We start from the raw sequence: 12869 nt of genomic DNA, 5'->3' as shown, positions 1-12869 counted from the left end.
TGTCTCCAAGTGAGATCATGTCACAGCTCTCTACTGCCCATCTCATTCCCGTCTTTGGGACAAGATTCTGCAGGGCTCTGTCCCAAGTCAAGTGCCCACCACTCCGTCTCAAGTCCCCGTGCACCAGTTAAGACACCAAAAGGCAGCCCCCTGAAGACAGAAGCATAACCTCTTTAGGAACACCTGGCTGAAGCAGCCCCTTCTCTTTCTAATCCTTACACTCCTCTGTGTAACAGCATTAGCGGACAAAGTTTGTCACACTTGTGAAAATACTATTCAAAACCTAAAGAAATTAATAAAAGAGTATTTCCTGAAGCAGAAGATACACCTATTCCAGAACAAATATGGCAAAACCAGTATGTAAAATACACGTGATAAAAACTATGCTCGGAGATCATCTGGCAGAGAGAGCTGCTTGCAGAAGGCAAGCACTGTAGGTTCCTCATGCAGCTACCTGCAAACTGTCCCACTCCTATTCCTGTTATGATGCCGCAGTACTCTAATTAATGAGTAAATATTATTTCTGAAGGACCCCGAGTAGCACAAAACACTTACTTTCCAGAACTGTATTAGGGCAGAATAAATACATGTGGAATTGCTGCGTGTGAGCCAAAATGCAAAGATAATTTTCCTCTATGTAGAGAAGCAGTATAAATGAACTAAATTACCTGATAATTTTGTTTTTATGAATCGCTCATGCAACAGCAAACCCAAGTATTCTTGCCTCACTCACTCACTACAAATCAACCAATAAACACACTTAAGGATGAATTATTTACCTTGCATCAATGGCATGCAGTCAGACTGCTAGCTGCCTGACTGAATTACTCTGGATTTACATTGCTGTGATTCAATCAGAATCTGATAGGGCAAGACTCTTACCTTCCTTCCTCTGCTTTCCTTTCTCAGCCAAATGAATTATTAAGTACACTGCCCACAGCAAGGCCCTATGTATGTAACGTTTAATTATGTGACTTTTTTCTTCCACAGGATGGGCACACATGCAGAGATAATGCATTCCCGGCAATTAAGCACCACCAGGATCAAGAAGGGCTTTTTGTTTGGAATGTCAACTTTGGGTTTGGTGTTTTTGGGGGTTTTGTTTGTTTGTTTGTTTTATTTTAAAATAAGTAAGCCCTTATTTGCTTAGCTTCCACATCAAAAACATCAAAGCGTAGCTAATTCTGTAAAAACATGAAGTCTCATATAATAATCAGATGCATTTTCCAAATAAACTTTGTAATTGTCCAAGACTCCCTTGGATTCAACTGCAAACTTCAGGAGTTCAAACAGAATGATGCCAGTTTAAACAAAAAATCTCACAAAAGCTTTCTTATTTAAAGAATACAAGGAACAAAAGTCAACTCCATTTCCAGACTCCAAAATCCAGACTAGCACAGGCCCGGTAATTCATCGGCTGCCTGTCTCCATCTAGTTCCCTACCTGAACTTCACAGAGCACCTAACTTTTGTTTGCACGCTTTTTGTAAACTGAGCAAGTCAAAATAAGACTTACTGATTCCCAAAAGATGACTACACAGGTTTTGTTAAACCCTTTTAGTACACACCTCCCCATCCAAAAATCTCCATGCTTGAATGGTATCAGGTCTCAAAACTTTTGGCTTGAAAGGCTGAAGTGTGATGAAGTTGTAAGAATGTGGAGGAAAAGGAGAAATGGTTTAAGAGCTGAAGCTTTCATGCAATCTCACTAGCAAGCCAGTCTTCCAAAGGGAGAAAACAAAGGTAAGATTCCTCCACCAAACTACTGCCCTGATGCCCACAGCTGTCCCTCCCCTACCCCACTTTTAGGCTAAAGGATATTTTGAAAACATGCACCCCTATTCACAGCCCCCACTTTAATGCTGCTCACACTTACTTTACCAGAACTCTGCACGTAACCCTTCCAATTGTTCTATAACTACCAGACATGGGCTGGAGCTTCAACCCTGTACCACAGCATGTTCCCACTGCAGTGCCTTCATCATCCCAGCTTCCACAAACAGGCCAGAGATGGGACCTTCTTCCTATTCACCAGTCTAGTATCAGACAGATGTCAACGTACCCTCCTGATATAAACCAAAAACACCTTCTATGTACAGACCACAAATGTACATACACCAAATAAACAACCAAGTGAACCAGAGGAACCCACAAGGGACAAGGAATCTGGAGTTTAGATCTCAGAGAACTTCATAGAATCACATACTTAACGTGCTGGACTTAATACTTCTTTGCAGGTCTTGACTTTAATCATAAACAGATAAAAGAACGTGCAATTATACAGTGAGGTTGAGGCTGTATTTCTGGAAGGCACAATCAAGGTTGGACACACAGGTATTTAGAGGCTGAATTTTAATATGGCTTTCTTTATTCTCCAGATACCTAGCTTTTATTTTCTATTTGGTATAGAGTTTTCACCTGACAAAGGGCCCCCCAGTACGACACTCAGGAACAATTTACAATGTTGTGTTATGTCTGCCCAAGATCTTTGTTCAGTAACAAGGAGCTTTTAGGCTTAATTGCTGCAAAATACAAAGGATGCTGAAGGCCACACAGGCTGTTAGATCGAATGCAAAAATGCTTCCAGGAAGCTCTTAAGCACTGAAAAGTTCAAGCGCTGCTGCATCTTTAGAACTGGCACATCTGGATGCACATCAGGAATACCCCCAAAACATGCTAGACAAAGTGTCGAACCCCAAACCCGCACACCAGAGCTCCACCAACTTCAGTGCCGTTCCCCGACACACGCACAGCCCCCACCCCCACGGACCGAGCCTCTGTGGGAGCAGGTGCCTGGCAGGGGGGTACCCTGCGCCTCGGCTCCTTCCAGGCGCGCGATCCCCTCGCCCGCACCCCCAGGCTCAAGCGACTCCAAGCCCCCAGCGCCAGAACACGTGGCCCACCCGTCCCGCACCCCCGGCGGCGAGGGTCACTCACGCAGCTCCGGGAGCTCCTTACCCCTCTCACTCTCCCTCCTCTTGCATTTCTCCTCCTTCCAGGGCCGTCTCTGCAAACAAACCGCCAGGGTTACGGGGGTACCCGGGGCCCTGTAAGACAGCGGGCGGCGCTGCGCAGGGCCCCCGGACCCGCCGGCCGCCTCCAGCCCCCGCGGGCGCGGCCATGGGCGGGGGAGGGCGCTCCCCGCGGCAACCGGCCGGGACGGGAGGGGTGGCCCGCACCCGCCTCCCCGCGCGGGGCCCCGCGCACACACGGCGGCGGCCGAGGCCGGGACGCGTCCCCGGTGCCCCCCCCCGCAGCGCGGGGCCGGCCCGCAGCGCGCTTCCCTCGCGGCGGCGCCCCCGGGACGGCTCCGCGCCCGCCAGCGGGCCGGCGGGCCGGCGGGCGGACAGACAGACAGCCCCGCTCCGCTTCCGCTTCCGGATCGCCTCGGGCCCGGTCGCCCCGCGGGCCCGGGCCCCCCCGCCCGCACAGCCGCCCCCCCCAGCAGATTACCGGGCACCACCCCCCAGCGGCGACCCCGACCCCGACTCCAGCGGCGGCAGCGGCCTCCTCACCGGAAAGAGGAGCGGCGAGTCGCTTCCGGGTCAGGGGGAGGAGCGCGCCTCAACTCTTCCGGGGCGCGGAGCGGAACGGCGTCATGAGCCGGCTTCCCTCGGGGGAAGAAAAAAAAAAAAAAAAAAAAAAAAAAAAGGCGGAGCGGCGGAGGCCGCCGGCCCCGGGCAGGTTTTCCTCAGCACAAGGCGGGGGCAGGGGGGGTACTAGCGCGCGGCGGCGGGGGACGGGGCGGGCGGCGGCGGGCGCGCGCTTACCGGAAGTGCGGGCAGCCCGGCTGCGCGGAAGTGGCGGTGGCGGCGGCGGGCGCGCGGCGGACCCCAGCCCGGCCTCAGCGCCGCTTCCGGCCCAGCCGCCCGCCGGGCGTGACGTGCGCGGTGCGGGCCCGCCGCGCCATTGAATATTCATGAGCCGCCACGGGAGTACTCGGCCGCCGATTGCTCTCAGCCCCCCGCCCACCCGCGGGCGGGCGCCCCGGGGCCTGGCTCCCGCCTGAGGCGGCCTATGCCGGGTGCGAGGGGGGGCCTGGCCCATTCCGTTCCTCCCGCTCCCCGCCTCAGGGCTGCCCGCAGCCTTCCGGGGCCTGCGGCCTGCCAGCGGGCGGGGGCGGCACCGCGCCTCGGACCGGTGCCCCGGGTGGCCCCGCCGAGGGCCCGGCTGGAGCGGCAGCGCGGGAGGGAGCGCTGGGGCGGCCGTGCCTCGGCTGCGGCGGGCGAGCCGGCCCGAAGGGTGGTGGCCAGCGGCGGGGCCTTCCCCGCCGCCTGGCCTGGCTTTGGCGCTTCCCTGGCCAAATGCTACGCGCGTCTGCCACGCCAGCCCGGCAGAAAGGGCTGTGGTTCTGCGGGGCAGCAAACCGGGCCACCTCAGGTGCTGTAGGGGACAAGAGAGCAAGGCCGGGTGCAGAGAGGAGCTGGGCAACCCTCTTTCCACACTTGCAAGCCAGTGGCTCAATGCAACACCCAAATACTAATTATTGTTTGCAACCATTCACAACTTGACCCCAGAGGGGGCCACAACTCACCCTCCTCACTCATTGAGAATTCAGTTTCACAGATTCAGCCCACCTAAGTGTTGGCTGGCGGTTCCGCTGCCTCCCGTGCACAGGCACCACCAGGCGTGTTGCTGTGCAGTGTGACTTACTGCGCCCGGAGCAGCAGGCAGTCCCCTGAGCCTTGCTGATAGCACAGGAGAATGCAAGAGGCTGTTCTGGAGAAGGCAATGCAGAGGCACTCCACGAGGTCGCTAAGCCAGGCTGGCTGATCACCCCACACTGAACTGGATACACCCCACAAGACCTCTGAGCCAAGCTGGCTGTTGCAGCTCTGTTCTGCCTTGGACTCTTAAAACTGAGGTGAAAAGAGACTTTAGGTATCATCTGCTTAATTCTGCCACTTGTAGCAGGGCTAAATTTGGCACTGGACTGACCTCCCAAGTCAGGTTAGGATACCTTCCTCATCTGTGTTGCTCACTGGGCATTTGGCAGAGCTGTTTTGGGAGAAATTTTTTTTTTAATTGTTGTATGAGCTTTCTGCCAGCTTGGCATGCTGGAACAGCTTTTCAGAGCCAGCATGAGTAAGAGGGTGGGACCAGGGAGAGCACAACTATAGCAGCCAGCGGTTAGATTGGCTCAGGCGATCATGAAACCACAACATCCGGAGCAGCGGGCAAAGGGGAATCTCCCAGCGGCTCAGAGGCAGGCGGCTGGAGCCGCAGCACCCGTCGGTCCCCAGGAGTTGGGGTACTGGTCATCCCAGGCAGTACAAAACTGCCTCCTGGGAGGAGCCAGGATTAGCTCTGCGTTCTTCAGCAGGAGTCACATGAAGGCAATTGTTGATTTATTTAAATAAAAGGAGTTGGCAGCCTAATCAGTTTGGAAATTAATTTCCTTGTTAATTTGGGGGTTTTGACTTGCTCATGAATATTCACAAATGCTCACCTTTTCTCCCCCCTTCCACTGTGTAATTTATTTTTATGATTGTCAGATCACCTCTGAAGGTGACATTTCTCTCCTTGTTCTGCAACGCGGCAAATATATTCAATCTTATGCCTTGGAAGAGGCACTGTGGCCTGGCACTGGTGTCTTTTTTGCCTCCTCTTTGCCCCAGAGTCCCTTGCAGCCTCTCGGCTCTCCTCCTTCCTCTGTGTATGTTGCCTAGAAAGAAATAAGACCTAGAGTCTCCTCCAAGAAGAGGGCTGGCCTGGCCTTGGTAGCTGGGAGAGCTTGTCAAAACACTCTACCGGACAAGGAAAAGTGGTAATTGCCAGCCGAGGAGTGGGATAAAGTGGTTAAATTTTTCTTACTGTGCCTAGAGTTTTCTGCTCCCCCTCCCGCCCTGCACTGCCAAGCACCCTTCAATAGCACGTGAGGCAGCGTGACTAACATCTGTCACAGACACTTGATTTCTCTTATCTCCTTTCCTTAGGAGTAGGCAAAATCAGAGAACCACCGGTGTGCGTCTCTGGAGGGTACAGCTGATCTGTTCACCTTCTTTCCCAGCTCTCTGTTGCTCCCCTTTACTTATCTTGCCTGCCCTTGCTCTTCCACACCAGGGAAGAGCATCCAGGCCACTGCCACTGGTTTCTCCCCAGGGAGGCATGCCTGTGTCCCACATGTACGTGTTTAGGGCTTCTGGCACTTCGCAACACCTACTGGGTGAGCTCAACGGAGGGCTGCAGCGGTTAAAAACCTGGGTATAATTGCTGGTGCTGGGAGTGGGAGGAGCGGTGCAGGCAGCAGGGGATGAAGAGGTGCCCGCCTTACCCCATTATGCTTGTGCACAGGGGCCAGCTTGGCCAGGAGCCAGCCCCGGGGCGAGTAGCATGATGCACGTAGTGGAGACCCCCAGGCCCAGTGGCTGCTTCCACACCAGCTCATTTCTTTAGAAAAGTCAGTTTTGGTACAGTCTCTGTCTGTAATGAAGTTGTTGTTCAGAGAGTGCCGTCCCGGGGCTCGGAGCTGTGCAAGGAGGGGCGGCCACGCTGCACCAGCCGGGGGGTTCACCTGGCAGCACTGCCAGCCCGGGCTGGTGGCTGGAAAGGGGGTGACTGAGCGGGGCTTACAATTGTGCAGCAAGAAAATAAACCAGCAGCACGTAAAGTGACTGCAGGAGGTAACTGAGCCCTGGAGGGGGTGGTAGGTGGAGGTTAGTGGGGCCCCCCTCCTGGGAGCAAAACTGTGCGAATAGCGCAGCTGGGTGCCCACCTCCCGCTGAGGGCACCGGCTCCTGACAAGCTCAGAAAAGAAAATTTGTGGAGAAAGCCAGCTGAGCTCAAAGTTACCGCAGCAGTTGCTCTTACAACCTTTGTAACAAGCTCTTCTTGCAACAGCTTTGACCCAGGAGGGTGGCAAACACACACCTCCATGCTGGCTGCCTGTTCCATCTCCCATCCTTGTTACCTCCTCCACACTCACATCTGACTGTCACGTTGCCACCTCAGCTCTTCCCTTCTTTTTCTGCTCGCCTGATTTCTTCATCTCTCTCCTTCCTCACCACCCCAACAAGGCATCCACCTCTGGACCTTCAATAATGATTGCAGACCACCTGCTCATGGAGCCCCACTGTACGCTCGGTGCTTGAACCCCTTTTGCCTGCTGTCTGCATGTGAACTGCACTGCTCATGGTGACCATCCCAAAATGCAGGTGGTGCTCTGTGCCATGGGATCCTGCTTGGCTGGCTTCTAGGGCTGCTAACCCTGGCCTGACATGTTCGGTGAGCTGCCTCTAGTGGTACCTGAATTTGTTGGGGGTACCTGACCAGTGGGCAGAGAGGCACAGATGGGCTTGGAAGGTGTGCTGATGTAGTGACACACTTTGTAAGGATGGAGGCTGTTCATTCTTGCCCAAATTTTCACCTGCTTGTGGGACAATATTAGGTTTATCCTGAAGCTGGTATTTTAATCTTGTGAGTACATTTCTCAGCAAGGCGTGTTGTCCTCACTTTTTCAGGGAACTGACATCTCTTTGGCAATCGGCTGATTAAATCCCCTGGCAGCTCACAGCAGAGAGCATTTCAGCACGTCATTCCTACCTTTTTTTCCGCTGCATGGAAATAGATTGCATCTTCCCCTGCTTGGTAACTTCTCTGCTTAGTGTTGTTGTTTAAGGTTGGAGAAATACATGGTAATGGAGAAATATAGTGTGCATTATCCTGCATATGCTTGCTTGCCTGAATCATTGCATTAGAATGGCATCGGCTCGCTTAAGGGCAAGGAGCAGAAAGCACACACCTGGGATACGCTTTGGGATTTGAAGTATACGCAACAACGATCTGATGCTTTTTCACTGAGAGAAGTAGGTTGCTCTGGAACTGGGGATGTGGGGGTCCCTGTTGGGCAGGAACATGGTAACCCGGGATTGATCAGCCTTAGCTACAGACCGAGTTCATTTGGTTGCTGTAGTAAGGGCTATTAGTTGCTAAATCTGCTGGCCAATGGGCCACGAATACAAATGCCATAATTTGGAAGGAGGAAAAATTATTGCTGCATGTGCCAAGACGTCCAGAGGGGCTGTCCCTGCGGACCCTCAGTGGAGGGCAGAGATCACAGGCACATCAGAAGTGCCTGAGGGGGATCTCTCTTGCATGGTGGTCACAGCCAAAGCACACTGCGCGTGCACAGGCAATGCCTGTTCCACTGGGGTGATAGCTTCTCTGTGGAATAACCCCAACAGGCTCAAACCAAAGTGCATTTTATTAGATCACCACAAAAAGTCTCAAGAAGCACTTTGGACATGATGCAGCGGTGAGCCCTTCAAGCAATGAAGGATCCCTGCAGCCTGGGCTGCATTAGCAGAAGCAGCAGCAGCAGCTCAAGGGAAATTATTATTCCCATCCACTTGAGAGATGTGAGGCTCCACCTGGAAGACTGTGCCCGGGGCTGGCTGCTTAGTACAAGGTGGCCCTTGACAGGCTGCAGCACAGCCAGCAAGAGGGCCCCATGGCTGAGGGCTGGGGCGCACAGTGCACAAGTAGAAGGCTGGGGGAGCCGGGTTGGTTGAAGAGAAAAGGCCAAGGGGATGTCTGATTGCTGTCTGCTACTACCCAGAGGCAAGTTGTAGAGAAGATGGAGGCAGCCTCTGAGAAAACAGCACAGTGAATGCAGAAGAACCAGTGGACACAAGTTGCAGCAAGGGAAATTCTGAACATGTAAGGGAAAATTTCCTCCCCTTGAGGGCAGTTCAGCAGCAGGACAGGTGCCTAGAAAGGCTGGGGAATCCCCATCCTTGGAGATGTTCAGAAGTTGTGTGAGCAAGGCCCCAGGCAACATGGTCTAGCTTTGGAGGAACCCTGCTGTGGGCAGGGAACTGGACTAGAGACTTCTGGAGGTCCCTTCCCACCTGATTTTTTCTGCGGGTCAGTGTTTCTATGCTGCTGATCTCCCATGAGCCGATGTTCAGTGTCTTCATAGTGCTGGAAGCCCAAAGGGTGGGTATGCTTGCTTGGCCCTCTGGAAATGGGTCCGTGTTGATGGCAGTGTTGGCGCCTGTAAAGCCCTTCTGCACGGACACCCCTGCTCCAGCTGGTTTGCCACCCTCTGACCCATCCTACTCTGTTCCAAGTACGGATGAATCTCCTGACAGCAGGACCTTGTTGGTTTGGGGGTGACTCCTTAAGCTGTGACATCCATGCACAGCAGCAGTCACCCAAGTGTCATTTAAAACCATATATATTTACATTTATATATATATATAAAACTTAAACTGCAGCATTTAAGAGTTTCTCCCCGCCTCCCTTCACCTTTTCAGAAGCAGAGAAGCTTTAACTAAACTCCTTTACATTCTTGGCTTCGGTGTCTGCATGTTTCTGGGCAGTCAGAGGATCTGTGAGGAGTTTCAGGGGGTCCCTGCTCCCGTCGGGACGCTGTACAGTCACTTCGCGAGTTCCCCCTCTCTGGGAAACGCGCCTCTCGGCAGCCCGGACCGGGGCGTGCCGTCCACCGAGAGAGCCAGGGGGTGGGTGCGTGGCTGCTGCACCCCTCGCCCCACCTTCAGCGCCCACCACAGTGCTGCTGAAGCGCCTCTGGGTCTTCACAGGTGCCTCGTATCATTTCTCAGCAAGAAGGATGATGCTGAAAAAGGTGGGAGAAGAGGACAGAAGAAAGGGTGAACAGTAAATTATTGTATTAAGGCACAAGCAAAACTTGAGAAGCCTTATCGCAGCAAGACTGGAGCTCGCCAGCTCACCTCCATATTTGTGTTTTTTACAAAACTGGCTGAGGAAATTGCAGTTTTGGGAGCAAAGATTTGCAGCATATCCATCAAATTCAGGGTAAGCATGCCAGGGCTGGAAAAAAGGAGCTATATTTCAGGAAGAGAGAAAACAAAGTACTCTGGGCAGCTGCAAACCCATTAGTCTAGTCTCAATAGAGCATAAGGTTAAGAACAAATTACAGAAGGAAAACAAAATTAAAGCTACAGCAGTAAGTGGAAAATGGTATCAAATAGAGAATGGGTTTATCAACAAAAGCACTGTGTGCCCTTAACTCGATCCTTTTCTTTACCTTTTTTTCTTTTACCTGGATGAAAAAAACCCAGAAATCGGTAAAACTAACCTAGCTGGATTTCAGTAGAGCATTTGATACAGTAGAGGCTGGAAGGCAGCTAGATAAGATGAAGTGAAGGGAATTAGTAGGAGAATTTTAGGTGGGTGAAATGCTGGGGAAAGGCAGGTGACATGTGGAGTCAAAAGGGAGCTACCACCATGGAGGAATGTTACTGGCCTTGGGAATAATTCTGCTTGCAGTAATGGCTCTAGCTCAGCAAAAAGCATCACGAAAAGGAAGTTTGCTGATTAAATGCATTTAGAAGAATTACTCACAGTCTGGAGCGGGGAAGTGTGAGGTCCTGTTCTTCACTGCTGCTAACAGGAATGTCTTTTACACACACAGATTCACTGGTTAGAAATGACAGAGGAAAAGACAGATCTGGGTGCATTCATCATTCACAAGATGATTATGAAGCTCCGATGTGATGTGATCACAAAGACAACAGCCTTAAAGAGATCATTACGTTAATCTTATTTAGGACGCTATATACAATTTGTCACCTGTTTGGAAAGGGGCTCAGGGCTGGCAGCAGCGTGGGGGAGCCAGAATAACCGAGCCTGTCGTCCTGCCTCCCCCTGCTCTTTGTGCGAGCAGACGAGGAGAGGGGCTGGCTTCCTTAGCTCAGCAAGGGGCTGAGATGGGTGAACTTCTCCCTAGAAATCCATTTCATACAGGGGGATGTGCCCAGCAAGGTGAGCCATTACAGAAGGGAAGGAGCTCGGCCATGACAGGGTTGGGCAGTCCCTTCCTCCTCAGAGTTTGGCTCTTTCCAAGGCTGCACAGATTTACCTCTCCCTGCGGTGTGCTGAGCTTCCTTGGCAGGCAGAGCAGGTTAGCACCACGAGTGCAGCATTGTAAGAAAAGAGGTGCCGAACACAGGCCCGCAAGCCCACGTTCTTCTCCATCACCCAAAGAGCTTTTCCTTAAAGGCTGAGAGGTCAGTCCAGAGCCTTGCACTCTCTGAACAGGGGACAGCGTGGTGCTTCTCCCACCCAGTGCCCACTCCCATAAGCCCTCCGAGGAAGGACATTTAAAACCCGGTGTCTCAGAAAAAGCTGGGTTCTTTGGAGCAATGCGCAAAAGCCCATCAGAACTAAATGTACCACCATCCCCCGTGCAGACAGCAGTGCTGACAGGGTTTCATCGTGCTGATTTTCAGCATCAGGGGGATGAGTGATGGGTCCTGAATCTGGTTTCCACCTCGATGGGGTTTGAGCTGATCCAACGCCTGACTTGGGGGTGGATGCAGTGAGTACACGTGGCTGTGATTTGCCTCTGCCAATGATTTCTGGGGTTTATTTAATTTAATTGGGGGAAATGGAATTGGGACAGGACCCTGGGCAGTCATCTAATTCATCCTTCTGACGCGGCGACAGGATTAAGTAAGCACAACTCATCCCTAGCAGATATTTGTCAAACCTGCTCTCAGCAGCCTCCAGTGACAGGGCTCCCCTGGCCAGTCTGGTCCAGCGTTTTATTGCTCGAGTCTTAAAAAGCTGATCTCCACAGCCCCGCTGGAAAGTGCCTTTCCTCTCTGACACTGCAAACTGTCTCCCCAAACCAGCTGCATCTACTTTTTGGCAATTGCATGCATCTTTTGGCAATTCTGACTGTAGGTTTTTTCCATAGTTTGTTTATGAGACCTTCATGCTTTTCGCTCCATCAAAAGCCTTGAAGTCAAGATGTATCACATCCACCGCATCCCCCCAGCCCGCTAGGGCAGTTAGCCTGTCAGGCAGCGAGGTTAGATGGGCTTAACATGATCTTCCTGATGAATTGACATGGGAGGCAGTTTTTTTTAGGTTTGAAGCACACATTGGAGGAGAAGCTAGCTCATACGTACAGCTGCCTGACAGTGATGAGAAAGGGTCTGGGGGAGAAGGGCTTGGGGCTGTGGAAGCTGAAGGGGCAGGGGGCAAATCCAGCTGGGATAAAATGCAGTTCCAGACAAGTATTCTGCTGTTGGGGTTCTGGGGATAACAAGAGCCCCTTGGGTAAGCGCCAAGAGCGTGGAAGGACAGTCTGCTACAAGTGTTTTAATAGCCTGTAACATCAGGGATGCATCAAGCCTGTGCACCGTGAACCCCTCTGGAATTCATTACGGACTCAGACACACTGAGAGGTTTTCAGAGTAGCAGACTTGGGCTGCATCACTCTGGGCAGGCTGTCAGCTCTCAGCAGCTCTTGCCCCTTTATTGTATCCCAGAGCTTTCTCAGCACCTGGAGCAGATCCCGTTGGGCAGGGCTCCCAAGTTTCAGGTAAGCATAATGTTTAGGGAAGTAATTTTTCAGATGTGTTTACATCATCGGGGAAAACTCACCAGCTGCCTTGCTTCCTCCCACTGTACCACAGACGGCTTATCTCCCAGGATTACTTCATTGTCCTCCTCATGCTGTTGTTCCCGAAGAGCTAAGCTCAGCAGCAGTAGTGTTACCTAGTCACAGCACATCTTGCAAGCTCTCTACAGTTTCTCAACCCACATCACATACCTGGGCACTTCTTTTTCCCCAGCAGGCAAGGCGTGTAGCCATATGGCAGGAGGTGACAGCTCCTGATGAGAAGCAGAGCGAGTTACAGACACTTTCCCCACCACCATGTCCTTCTTCCCCATACCAGCTCCATCCTTCCCTCATCCCATCTCTGCCTGGGATGGGAAGCCACCCTGCCCTTGTTGCACGAAGACAGAACTGCGACAGCCCCAGCCTGCCATCTCCTGGGGTGCTCTCCCAGCAGCCGTGGCTGCATTTGTGCTACAGAGCGCAGAGGGCACAGGGTGCAGCCACCCATTCCGTCACCCGTTCCATCACCCATT

General features: G+C 52.6%; 1 protein-coding gene across 10 annotated transcripts in view; it reads right to left on the bottom strand.

The window, feature by feature from the left end:
• ZNF384 (zinc finger protein 384) overlaps nt 1-12801 on the bottom strand; it is a 37382-nt gene extending 24581 nt beyond the window's left edge. For 4 of the 10 annotated variants that reach the window (XM_080391071.1, XM_080391080.1, XM_080391079.1 and 1 more), the window contains exon 1: nt 1876-2065. In XM_080391071.1, the coding sequence (XP_080247197.1) occupies nt 1876-1928 (53 nt within the window). In that variant the 5' untranslated portion in view covers nt 1929-2065. Of the gene's footprint in view, nt 1-1875; nt 2066-2957; nt 3007-3452; nt 3607-3769 lie in introns of those variants that run through there. The other 6 variants (XM_080391073.1, XM_080391076.1, XM_080391075.1 and 3 more) reach the window with 5 other exon arrangements.
• Between the last annotated feature and the right edge of the window lie 68 nt (nt 12802-12869).

This window comes from Falco punctatus (genome assembly GCF_963210335.1).
Source record: "Falco punctatus genome assembly, chromosome: 6".
Taxonomy (NCBI): domain Eukaryota; kingdom Metazoa; phylum Chordata; class Aves; order Falconiformes; family Falconidae; genus Falco; species Falco punctatus.
Note: the sequence above shows the minus strand (reverse complement) of the source record. Positions and strands in the feature narration are given on the sequence as shown.